We start from the raw sequence: 13,779 nt of genomic DNA on the forward strand, positions 1-13,779 counted from the left end.
CAAATTGAACAGCTCACTCTGCAGTATTCAATTATTCCATGTGCAAGTAGGTGGTTTCTTGACATCCATCTATTGTCATCTATACGTCCCAGCAAAGTGAAGAAGAATTAAAATCCTTTCTGAAATGTGCCCCTTATCCAGTGAGTCTATTCCTCAAAACGAAGAGCCTTAGATTATCCATTCTTTGTTGTTGGAGTTATGTGCCCCCTCTGAATCTGGGGTTCAATGTGGTGACACCTATTTCTTTCTTTATTTTTATTTTTATTTTTATTTTATTTATTTTTTTTTTTCCTTTAAAGATTCTGGAAGCATAATTTTACATTTGCCGATTTTCTAAAGACCCAGAAAGAAGCCTTTGAAACAAAGTTTGTTTTTCAGAGGTAATGATTAGTGTGTTTCTTTCAGCTAAAAGGATAAGTCATTCCTTCAAGAGGCTGTTGTAGAGCTTTTACAGTAACTGCAACTTGTAACACACTGTTGAAGAAACTAATCTCTGCAAATTATGTAAAGTGTTGTGACTCTCTTTCTGAATTTCCTATGAAACGTGTTCTTGGCTCTTGTGTTGACACCTACAGATTACCTCTTATCAAGTGTTTATTCATTTTTAGATTCTGCTGCCTTGGTAATGTTGATGCAGGAAATCTCTGATAGACCGACAACCTAAGCAGCAATTCTGCTGTGTTGTTATCTCATACAACTACTTTTGAATAGCAGTCTCATTTCCAAGTGTTTTTTCCAGAACAAGGAATTACATAGTGAAAGTACCAGGCGTACAGAACATATATTAATAATGTATGTCATTATTTCTATTAAAATTAGATTAGGTGGCACTTTGTTGATCACGACACACAGCTCAATCATATTTAGCATTTCTAATGGCCAAACGAAGTATTTTGGAGCTCCAAACAGTCATAGTAATAAAATAAGGGTATGTGACAATGTGAAGCAATTGTAGGATCCAATTCAAGGTTATGTACATGCCAGCATTTCTGGCAGTCTGAAGCCCAGTTCAGTGTTGATTAAAAGACGAACAGCACTATCTACTCAGTGAAAATCTATTATCAGTTACTAGAGACTTCAGTAGTTGAGGAATAAGAGACCACTCACAGAAAAGCAGTAGCATTGAGTCATTGACGCACGGATTGCGTTTCAGGTAGGAAGAAGACTTGGGGATGGGTAGCTAGTGGCTCAGAAGGAGTCGGCAGGTTTGTTGGCAAGGAATGCAGGAGGGAGGGATGGCAAATGCATGGGCTAGGTATGTGATGCATTGGTTTCTGAGGCAGTGGTCTGCAGCACACAGTAAAGGTGGCGTGAATTGGTAGGGGGTGATAGGAGAGAGGAAGGGGAAACTGTTGGATGGGGGTGTGGTGACATTGAACTAACTGAGATTGAGGCTAGGAAGTTTACGGGACTGAAGAATGTGTAGCAAGGTTAACTCCTGCTGTGTAGCACAGAAAAGCTGGAGGTGGAGGGAAGGATCCAGATGGTTTGAATTGTGAACAGCCATTGGAATCAAACATTTTGTACTCAGCTGCATGTTGTGATCCACAGTGGTCAACTTTGTTCTTTCTCTTTGGTTTCTATATTTATACTTTGTCTGTTGGCTCTTCAGCATGCATCCACCCAGTTCCTCACACATTGCAGATCCAAGTACTAGTCAATCACATCTTCAAAATTGCAGTATGTCTCACTTATCTAATACCGTAACTGCCCTTCCCTCAAACAAAATGATTTGAAAACTCCCGCATTGCTGCTGTCTGTTTCTGTGCTTCCTGCACTCTCCGCATAATTCAGTACCCTGTTGCTATTAACAAAAAAGTGAAGCGCACACTCTCTCTCTCTTTAATTTTTTCATAAATTTGTCCAGTTCAATATATGGCCATTTCTTTCTGCACATTGAAGCAAATTCTCACTTTTTCTCCCAGTTACTCTTTTAGCTTCTCAGTCAGTCGTCCATGCCCCCTCCACAACCCACCTCACCACTTCCCTTTTCTTTTTTCTGCTATATGTATTACTGTTTTCACTATTTATGTCATAATTATTTGTAAGTGCTGAGTTTAGTGTTGGACCTCTTATATGTCACAAAGAATGTAATGTAAAATATGAAGATTGTCTGGATAGCTGCAAGAGAGGGGATTAAGTTCCTAATCTTACCAGGATACAGAAAATAATAAATTTAAAAAAAAACCATAAAATACAATACTGCATAAATGTTTCTCTTTCAGCATAAAACTAAAGTTAGGCAATATTAACACTTCAATTCCAGTTGTCAATCCAATCTAACTGAATTTTTTATGAATTGTCAAGGATCTCCACCTTGCTCAAGTGCTGGTGCTCGCTTTGGGGACATTGATGAGAGGTTTCCTGGAGGCACTCTGCCACTGCCACCACCTCCTGTGCAATGGCCAGCACCTCAGGGTGCAGCTATGCCCCGCCACCCAACATGGCTGGAACAGCCACCGTGGGGTGCTCGTCCTCCACCCACATCAACAGCTCCTCCTGTTCGACATCAGCCACCACCATTTCGAAGAGCACCAGACTTTCCTCCACCGAACTTTCGTTGGAGGCAGTATGGGCCCGGGCCAGGTCCAGGTCCTGGCCATGGTCCAAGGTTGCCTTATGATGCTCAGGAGGATGCTCATAGGTAAGAATGTTATTGCAATGTTTTAGAGAGCTTCATGGTAACAAACTGATGTTCAAAGATTCTGAATGATTTATTAGGAGCTATAATAATAAGTAAGTAATCAGTTCAGATGTTGTAAATTTTTGTTGCATCCTCTTCAGGTAATAAAAAACTAACTGAATATGAAAAGAATAGATTGCTACTCACCATATAGAAGATACATTGAGTCACAGACAGGCAGGACAAAGAGACTGCTGTACATTTGAGCTTTCAGTCAAAAGGCCTTTTTCTAAAGTAGAAAACAAACACACACACAAACACACACACACACACACACACACACACACACACACACACACCTCATACACATGACCACTGTTGCTGGTGCTGTTGCCTCATTGGTCAGAGACAGTCGTCACATGCTTGTGTGAATGTGTGTGTGTTTTCTACTGTAGAGGAAGGCATTTTGGCCAAAAGCTAAAATGTATAATAGTCGTTTTGTCGTGCCTGTTTGTGACTCAACATCTCCTCAGTATGGTGAGTAGCAATCTATCCTTTTCGTAATCTACCACAATTTTAGCGAACCAGGTTTAATGCACTTGTCACCTTATGTGGTAGGTGGGTTAATAATTTGCAGAATAAACACTGAGAATGAAAATTTGTGGTACCAATACAAATTTGGAAGCTAGTTGTAAACTAGTTCAATTCAGTAGAGAAGTGATTAAATGTGCCAGCAGTGTTAGCATCAAAGAATTCAGTATGTATCACATGATTAGCAGTGAAATATTAAAATGATTCACTTGTTTAATTTATTTGTGTGTATTGATTGAAATTACCTCATGCTTCTTACAGTGTAATACTTGCAAACATGTTTATAGTGAAGCCGTCATAGATATATACAGCTTAAGAAAAATTATCCTCTACACACTATTAAGATGAAAAATAGATCACGTTAGTAGATAAGTTGAATGTCAAATAAACAAACTTTGCTCAAGCATTATAACAAATAAATAATGACAGAACTTCAGAATAAACTTTTCAGTCTGAAGCAAAGTGTGCACTGGTTTGTAACAATCTGGTTTCCTAGTTTGACTTTCAGTATAGAGCATAGCTTTAATTAATTTTCAGTAATAGAAATCTTCTGTGATAAATTAATAGAAACCTTCGGTGATAAACTCCCAGAAACTTTGAAGTTGACTATGTGGTTTAGTTTGTTCTACACTGATGGAAATCTCAACGCTAAGGAGGAGTTGTGCAACATAAACAAAAGTTGGTAGGTGTATTTCTACATATGAAAGACTATGAGGATGCAGATCAGGTTTGCTGCAATGCACACTGTAATGACTGTGAATGTTAGTTACCTTTGAGCTTAGACATGGTGAGTTGACATTAGTCAAGAATGTACTTAAGGAGACAAAGATGCCTTTATCAACACCTCACTGAGTTTGGAATAGGTCATTTAATATGACTATGAGAAGCTGGATGTTCCTTCTGCAATATTCCAGGAAGACTTGGCAGGAATGTAGCCACTGTACATTATTGCTGGCTGCGGGGTCACGAGAATGTATGGTTGTCCACATACTGCTTTTATAGCCCAACATGCTCTATAGAGTGTCGACACATTGCCTTGGCCAGCTCGATTATCAGATCTGTCTCCAGTCGAGCACATATGGAACATTATCTCCAGTGTCATCCACAGACAGCATTAACCGCCCCGATATTTCACCAACCAAGTACAACGGATATGGAACTCCATCCCACAAACTGACATCTGGCACCTATACAACACGAAGAATGCACATTTGCGTGCGCTTTCGTTCAACATTCTGGCAGTTAGGCTGGTTGTTAATGTACCAGCATTTGAAATTTGCAATGGCTTACCTTGTGCTTACATTAACCTGTGATCTTGCATTGGTCATTGCTTAAATATGTTCCTAGATAAATGTATTCCCAAAATTTCATCACTCTAAATTAATTATTTTTTGGTGTTGTCATTTTTTTTCATCAGTGTATTTGCTGCTGGATAGTTGAATGCCTGCTGGCCATGATAATTTCTCAGTTGTCAAGAAAATAGCAAAGAATGTGGACACTCATTATCGCAGATTCTTGAGAAAAAACCATAAAATTCCCCGACTGTATGTAATCAATGTTGCTACAATAATGTTGACTCTACTGAATTTCTGAATGCATTCATACCCATTTTTTGGCCTCAGATGGGACTTTGAGTCATTTGGCGGACACACCTTGTTACCAATTCACAGTTTCTATTAATCAGTTACATTTCCTATAATCTACCAGTAGAAGCTGTTTCAAAAATTTGCAGATGAAGTTAACTACACAGAAAAGTTCATTAATACATAAGCTCGAAATAACCTGTACATTTGTGTAGGTCTGAGTTTTTCTTTTCTTCCGAAAATGAGATATGAGGAAATGAAATTTCTCTACGAACTACATTTCCCTTCAGAATTAATTTGATCTGTGTTAATCTGAATGAATATTGTGAATCTTTAACATTGTTGGTTTGCCAATAATATTGCTAAAACAACTGTTGTGTTTATTAAGTTGCAACAGACTGTTCTAACCAAAAAATTATTTGTATTATATTGTGCCAATGTAAACAAAATTTTTGTGCTTACTGGAATATTAAATCATGCTACTCTTCTTCTTCAGATTTGATCGATTTCCTGGAAACCGTTTCACACGGCCACCACCACCACTCCCACCACAGCATCAGCATTCACACCCACCGCAGCCGTCGCAGCAGCAACCACTGCTACCTGATCCTGTTAACACATCACAAGCACCTGCGACTGAACTTCCTCCTGCAGATCCATTGCTTCTTGATCTGATTGCCCAGGACTCAATGCGGACAATAAATATTGATCGTATCCCACGTGAAATTCGCTTTTATGGTGATACTGCTGTCGTTCTTTTAGCTTGGGATGACCCCCGTGAAATAAGTTTCCAAGGTGGTGTGAGGCGGGTTACTTTTGATGATCGCGAGAGTGTTATTTGTGCCTTCAATGAACCTTATCGTGACTTCACACTAGATGGACAGACACACAGGTAAGGGTGATACACACAGAAGAAAGATTGTTCATCACTATCACATAAAAATGTGTTAGATTGTGTCCTATAGTTGCATTAACATTGAAATTGTGATATTACAAAGAAATTGATTGTATATATATTTTGTCTTTAAATATGTCTGCTTGTGAGATGTCTGCTTGTGTCTGTATATGTGTGGATGGATATGTGTGTGTGTATGCGCGAGTGTATACCCGTCCTTTTTTCCCCCTAAGGTAAGTCTTTCCGCTCCCGGGATTGGAATGACTCCTTACCTTCTCCCTTAAAACCCACATCCTTTCGTCTTTCCCTCTCCTTTCCTGATGAGGCAACAATTTGTTGCGAAAGCTTGAATTTTGTGTGTATGTTTGTGTTTGTTTGTGTGTCTGTCGTCCTGCCAGCACCTTCATTTGGTAATATATATATATATATATATATATATATATATATATATATATATATATATATATATATATATATATATATATAACAGAGGGAAACATTCCACGTGGAAAAAATATATCTAAAAAGAAAGATGATGAGACTTACCAAACAAAAGCGCTGGCAGGTCGATAGACACACAAATATACACACAAAATTCAAGCTTTCGCAACAAACTGTTGCCTCATCAGGAAAGAGGGAAGGAGAGGGAAAGACGAAAGGATGTGGGTTTTAAGGGAGAGGGTAAGGAGTCATTCCAATCCCGGGAGCGGAAAGACTTACCTTAGGGGGAAAAAAGGACAGGTATACACTCGCACACACACGCATATCCATCCACACATACAGACACAAGCAGACATATGTCTGCTTGTGTCTGTATGTGTGGATGGATATGCGTGTGTGTGCGAGTGTATACCTGTCTTTTTTTCCCCCTAAGGTAAGTCTTTCCGCTCCCGGGATTGGAATGACTCCTTACCCTCTCCCTTAAAACCCACATCCTTTCGTCTTTCCCTCTCCTTCCCTCTTTCCTGATGAGGCAACAGTTTGTTGCGAAAGCTTGAATTTTGTGTGTATATTTGTGTTTGTTTGTGTGTCTATCGACCTGCCAGCGCTTTTGTTTGGTAAGTCTCATCATCTTTCTTTTTAGATATATATATATATATATATATATATATATATATATATATATATATATATATATATATATATTCAAGCTTTCGCAACAAACTGTTGCCTCATCAGGAAAGAGCGAAGGAGAGGGAAAGACAAAAGAATGTGGGTTTTAAGGGAGAGGGTAAGGAGTCATTCCAATCCCGGGAGCGGAAAGACTTACCTTAGGGGGGAAAAAGGACAGGTATACACTTGCGCACACACACACATATCCATCCACACATATACAGACACAAGCAGACATATTTAAGGACAAAGAGTTTGGGTAGAGATGTCAGTCGAGGCGGAAGTGCAGAGGCAAAGATGTTGTTGAATGACAGGTGAGGTATGAGTGGCGGCAACTTGAAATTAGCGGAGATTGAGGCCTGGTGGATAACGGGAAGAAAGGATATATTGAAGGGCAAGTTCCCATCTCTGGAGTTCGGATAGGTTGGTGTTAGTGGGAAGTATCCAGATAACCCGGACGGTGTAAAACTGTGCCAAGATGTGCTGGCCGTGCACCAAGGCATGTTTAGCCACAGGGTGATCCTCATTACCAACAAACACTGTCTGCCTGTGTCCATTCATGCGAATGGACAGTTTGTTGCTGGTCATTCCCACATAAAATGCGTCATTCCCACATAGAATGCGTCACAGTGTAGGCAGGTCAGTTGGTAAATCACGTGGGTGCTTTCACACGTGGCTCTGCCTTTGATTGTGTATAACTTCCGGGTTACAGGACTGGAGTAGGTGGTGGTGGGAGGGTGCATGGGACAGGTTTTACACCGGGGGCGGTTACAAGGGTAGGAGCCAGAGGGTAGGGAAGGTGGTTTGGGGATTTCATAGGGATGAACTAAGAGGTTACGCAGGTTAGGTGGACGGCGGAAAGACACTCTTGGTGGAGTGGGGAGGATTTCATGAAGGATGGATCTCATTTCAGGGCAGGATTTGAGGAAGTCGTATCCCTGCTGCAGAGCCACATTCAGAGTCTGATCCAGTCCCGGAAAGTATCCTGTCACAAGTGGGGCACTTTTGGGGTTCTTCTGTGAGAGGTTCTGGGTTTGAGGGGATGAGGAAGTGGCTCTGGTTATTTGCTTCTGTACCAGGTCGGGAGGGTAGTTGCGGGATGCGAGAGCTGTTTTCAGGTTGTTGGTATAATGGTTCAGGGATTCAGGACTGGAGCAGATTTGTTTGCCACAAAGGCCTAGGCTGTAGGGAAGGGACCATGTGATATGGAATGGATGGCAGCTGTCATAATGGAGGTACTGTTGCTTGTTGGTGGATTTGATGTGGACGGATGTGTGAAGCTGGCCATTGGACAGATGGAGGTCAACGTCAAGGAAAGTGGCATGGGATTTGGAGTAGGACCAGGTGAATCTGGTGGAACCAAAAGAGTTTAGGTTGGAGAGGAAATTCTGGAGTTCTTCTTCACTGGGAGTCCAGATCATGAAGATGTCATCAATAAATCTGTACCAAACTTTGGGTTGGCAGGCTTGGGTAACGAAGAAGGCTTCCTCTAAGCGACCCATAAATAGGTTGGCATACAAGGGGGCCATCCTGGTACCCATGGATGTTCCCTTTAATTGTTGTTATGTCTGGCCTTCAAAAGTGAAGAAGTTGTGAGTCAGGATGAAGCTGGCTAAGGTGATGTGGAAGAGGTTTTAGGTAGGGTGGCAGATGATCGGCGTGAAAGGAAGTGCTCCATTGCAGCGAGGCCCTTTCCCTACCCTCTGGCTCCTACTCTTGTAACCGCCCCCAGTGTAAAACCTGTCCCATGCACCCTTCCACCACCACCTACTCCAGTCCTGTAACCCGGAAGTTACACACGATCAAAGGCAGTGCCACGTGTGAAAGCACCCACGTGATTTACCAACTGACCTGCCTACACTGTGACGCTTTCTATGTGGGAATGACCGGCAACAAACTGTCCATTCGCATGAATGGACACAGGCAGACAGTGTTTGTTGGTAATGAGGATCACCCTGTGGCTAAACATGCCTTGGTGCACGGCCAGCACATCTTGGCACAGTGTTACACCGTCCGGGTTATCTGGATACTTCTCACCAACGCCAACCTATCCGAACTCCGGAGATGGGAACTTGCTCTTCAATATATCCTCTCTTCCCGTTACCCACCAGGCCTCAATCTCCGCTAATTTCAAGTTGCCGCCACTCATACCTCACCTGTCATTCAACCACCTCTTTGCCTCTGCACTTCCGCCTCGACTGACATCTCTGCCCAACTCTTAGTCTTTGAATATGTCTGCTTGTGTCTGTATATGTGTTGATGGATATGTGTGTGTGTGCCAGTGTATACCCGTCCTTTTTTCCCCCTAAGGTAAGTCTTTCCGCTCCCGGGATTGGAATGACTCCTTACCTTCTCCCTTAAAACCCACATCCTTTCGTCTTTCCCTCTCCTTCCCTCTTTCCTGATGAGGCAACAGTTTGTTGTGAAAGCTTGAATTTTGTGTGTATGTTTGTGTTTGTTTGTGTGTCTATCGACCTGCCAGCGCTTTCGTTCGGTAAGTCACATCATCTTTGTTTTTATATATATAAAATACTAGTTGCCAGCTGAATTATCAATAGTGGAAGTGGGTAATAGCATTGAAGTTGACACTCCAGTTAGTTATATTTTGTTGGATCTGTTGGGTGTCTACTATCATAAGATACAGCACATTGACTCAGGTGCTTTATTTTTCTCCTGTAATATAATTAATAATTTGTTGTGCATGAACCATTATCCAAATTATTTTAAAAGTTAGTAAATCATCTAAAAATTGATAACTTACCTAGATGTTTTCAAATAAAGCTTTCCTTTGCTAAACATTCTACAGTAACTGAAATAAATGTTGGGCAGGGTATTGGTCTAGATAGTATGGAGGATGGGGCAGAGTCATTCAACTAAGACTGAACCATTTGATCGGATGATTCTGAGAGTTGGCTGTGCCAATGCTGCTCGATTAATCAGTTGTGCACAGTGCAGTTTCTTCCTTTTTAACAGCTATACTGCACATACAAAACTGATTGCATGTGCCAATGAATTTTGGTATATTGTTTTGTATTCGTAACGTATTTTTGTTGTAACATTGTGCTCCAGTGCTTGTATTTTCATGTAGGGTACATTTATCACTCTCTGAAATATGAGGCAGGTAGTAATAATAAGAAGCCAGACAGAACTGCAAGACACTGACTTCTCCAGAATATTATCATGAAAGGTCTTGGCCAGCAGCGTGTGCTTCAACCCAATTTCTGTATGTGAAGGTCTTTTTCTTTAGCTGAATACATTGCTGTTTCATCTGTTGTGATAAAGATTGAGTACAGATGAAGAGAGTGGACAGTTTTGTATGCAGTTTGTCATTTATTACGGTGCTTACCTGTATTTCACACACAGCAATGTACGAGCTGAAATCCACCATACAAGAAGTCTACACAATGCATTTTTACATCTGCAAACTTGTCAGAATGTCATGCAGTGGTTTACTTAGTTGGATAAAGCACAGTAAGTGACAAATAATGAAAAGACATTTAGTCCTGCATCAGGCGAATATATCAGACTGTAAGACGTGTAAAAATAAAATTTTTCACTGAATAGTTTTCTTAAAATCGGATAACAAGTATTCCATAGCGGCTGGAACGCCGTCTCTCAGCACAAGTAGCAGCATTAGGTGGGCAGTACAGTGACAATAAAATCATGCTCAGCACAGAATGCAGAGAGCTAGTCTGTAACAGGCAAAGGATTAAGTATTTGACATCTACTGGTTATTTCTCAAGTAGGATGTTTTGACTTCTTATATATACACTCTGTATTGTGTCGTTATTAAGAAATCTCTCGCCATTTACAGGATAAGGTTAGGAGCTCCTACTAGAGAGTTGTACATAGATGGGAAGTGGTATGAATGTTTCTTTGGCGGACCACCTGTAAATATTGATATTGGTGGCAAAATCCGATCTGTCAAACTTGATGGACCTCCACCTCATGTAAAAATTGGATTTGTCAAACGAACTGACCTAGTTGCTGGCAAGATCAACCTTATCATAGATGCTCGCACTATGGTACCAGTCTTCCTTGATGCCAAGCCACAAAGGTAAAAATTATATTTACTGTAGCTTAGTTGAGAAAGTAATAATCAATCAATGCAGTATTAAAAATAATTAAATAGTTTCAAAGACAAGACTGCAGACATTGTATTGTTATTGTAAATTATGTTATGACAATCTTGGGTAAATGTTTCAGGTTTGATGTTGAGAATAAACCTCATGTTCTTCGTTTCGTTGACAAACTCAAAACAGTTCTTCTGAATGGAAGACCATTTGAAGTAGAATTTGGTGGTCTGCCAAAACCAATAGTGGCTCGAGGGAGGAAACATTTTGTGCGCTTCTCGGTACTTCCACAAGGCGTTCGCCCTGGTTATGTGAATATTGTTAATATGGACACTATGGAAGATAGACGGCTACCATCTCCAGAAACTGGATCTGTAGGTGGTGATGCCGAACCATCACGGCAGTCTCTTCCGGTACGGTCAGATGGCCATTCTCCTGTATTACCCATGCTCGGTAAGTATAAAATTTTATTCATAAATGTAAGGCCATATGGATATTTTAAAATATCAAATCTAGGTGATGTAGATTAACTCGTTTACTGTTGAGTACACATTTTTGAGTCTTATAGCTTATAGTTCACAGTTAAGCGGAAAGGGAGGCAAGATGGGGGGGGGGGGGGGGGGACCAAGTAGTTGTCAGCATCTACAGAGAAGCAACTGTGGAAGAAGTATTCAGTGAATTTGGAAGGAAGACCTTACCCTGCTGAGTTGACAGAAAACACTAAACAACACAGTTCCTACTTTTGATAACTGAATAGTGTGATTGATAAGCAACGGAAGATCCTTATTAAATGAGAGACTGCTGGATACTTGATTGGGTGCCCATTACAATTCTGCATCAAATAATACCAGAGATTTGGTGTTACTTCCAGCAAAAATTTGACATAAGTTGCTTAAACAGTGAAGCATGCCACACGAATGGCATGGTACCAGTTATTCAATTCTATATTTTGGTTTCCAGGACAATCGTGGATACTATGAACCTTTCCCACAGGCATCATCACTATGTTGTAGGCATTATGGAACATGTTTTCTTATGTATGATAAGTCTGGAAACTGGCAAATTCCTTGGTATTTAGTCCACTTTGTTTCTATAAGGAAAATTTTTGGAAATTAAAATTTGCTGTTCCTGCATGAGATCCTGAGTACAATAAGAAAGAGCTCAGATTGATGCCTTGGTTCTTTACTTCCAGGGAACCTATGATAATATACTGCACTTTTATCTAGTAAACAAAATATGAGCATCTGGAATATCTTGATAAATTTGTGATTGGATTGAAGATTTAAGCAAAAAGAAGCAAGTACACCATTCTTGACTGGGAGGTATCATCACAAACTTTAGTGTCTGGTGTACCTTAGGGCAGTGTTTAGTTGGTAATAGGTCTCTAGAATTAATCACAACCATCAAGTATCTAGGGATATGTCCAGGGCAGTTTAACATGGACTGAGCTCATAAATGAGAAAGGATGGGTGCAAACTGAAAATTGTTAGAAAAATCCTAAGGAAGTGTAGTCTACCCACATTAGAAGACACTTACAGTTCCCTCATTAGATGATCTCTCAAATACTGTTCAGTCTGGGATCGTTAACCAACTTGTATTTAGTAAAAGACACAAGCTGAAAAATTTGTCAGGGGTTGTTTTAGTCAGTGTGAAAGTGTCACAAAAAATGCTCAACAACCTGCAGTAGGAGGACTATCAGAAAAGGTGCTGTGCACTGCGGAGTGGGATGCTACATTCCAAAATGATTTGACAGATAACTTTGCCCATCATACATCTCGTATGAGGTCTATGAGAGTAAAATGAGAAAAATTTAGGATTGTAAAGAGGGGCACTGAGGGCCCTTTTTCCCATGGTTCATACACTAACAGGACAGAATGTGCGGACAGAGAATCTTCTACTAAATATACCAACCATAACGCACCATACTGATGACTTGTGAAATACAAATGTTTGACTCCACAGTATTTCATCAAGTCTACTGCCTGATGTCAGATGGTTGGTTCAGTTGAATGCTGGTAAATAAAACTGCATGTTAACTTGGGCTGCTGGAAAAAAACTGGAGAAGAATCAAAATAACTAGCTCTTTCAAACTGCCACATAATTTTATACAAGGAAGGAATATTACTTCCAAACTGACAATTTTATTTTTGTTTAAGTATTTTTCTACTAATTAAAAAATGTAGTTACCCATTTTAGTATATGGTAAGGAATTAAATTTCTTAATATTTCAAGACCAGTTTAAAATTGTTGCCCAGAACAAAGAACAAAATTCACTTACATTATCAACTAACAGATATTATCCAGGAGCAGTCATGAAACTGTATATCCTGACCCTATTACACACATGCACTTTCTTGCCCATTATTCATCCACACATCATCACTTGATAAATGCTCAATTAAAATATGACCGTATCTCTCTTGAATATGATGCACGTGAAGAATGGTGCCAAACTGCAACTGCAGCAGGAAACCTCAAGAAAAGGCATGACATAGTAGTAGACAATCTGTTATTGAAGGGATATTAAAATAACTGGTGCTGTATCTATATGATGAAAAGTGGTACAGTACACTTCACATTAAAAATTTACTGTGTGAAAGCTTTGTGCGAAACTTTTGCTGCAGTTATTGAAGGTGTAAGTCAAATAGCCTTGCACCAAATAAGAAAAGTTGGTTTCATCTGCCAGTAAGGTTTGGACCGGTGCTTTTTGGGACCCCAAAAGGCATTCTTGTTACAGGCTCCCCGAAGAGGGCTGAAACAGTGACATTCCACAAACAGTTTGATGGAGGAAAAATTAGATAAATTTCTACTTTTTAAAAGAAAAACAACGATTTTAAGTGCAAACTATTGGTTGTGTACCACATTTCCCTTCCACTGCTGTAAATGTATTTCCACATCTAA

General features: G+C 40.1%; 1 protein-coding gene across 3 annotated transcripts in view; it reads left to right on the forward strand.

The window, feature by feature from the left end:
• The window catches only part of LOC126199339 (pre-mRNA cleavage complex 2 protein Pcf11-like), a 153,044-nt gene that overhangs the window by 104,855 nt on the left and 34,410 nt on the right, over positions 1-13,779 (forward strand). For all 3 annotated transcript variants that reach the window (XM_049936191.1, XM_049936192.1, XM_049936193.1), the window contains 4 exons: positions 2,308-2,644; positions 5,294-5,689; positions 10,620-10,862; positions 11,012-11,331. In XM_049936191.1, coding sequence (XP_049792148.1) covers positions 2,308-2,644; positions 5,294-5,689; positions 10,620-10,862; positions 11,012-11,331 — 1,296 coding nt within the window. The remainder of the gene's footprint in view (positions 1-2,307; positions 2,645-5,293; positions 5,690-10,619; positions 10,863-11,011; positions 11,332-13,779) is intronic.

The sequence above is a fragment of the Schistocerca nitens genome, chromosome 8 (assembly GCF_023898315.1).
Source record: "Schistocerca nitens isolate TAMUIC-IGC-003100 chromosome 8, iqSchNite1.1, whole genome shotgun sequence".
Taxonomy (NCBI): domain Eukaryota; kingdom Metazoa; phylum Arthropoda; class Insecta; order Orthoptera; family Acrididae; genus Schistocerca; species Schistocerca nitens.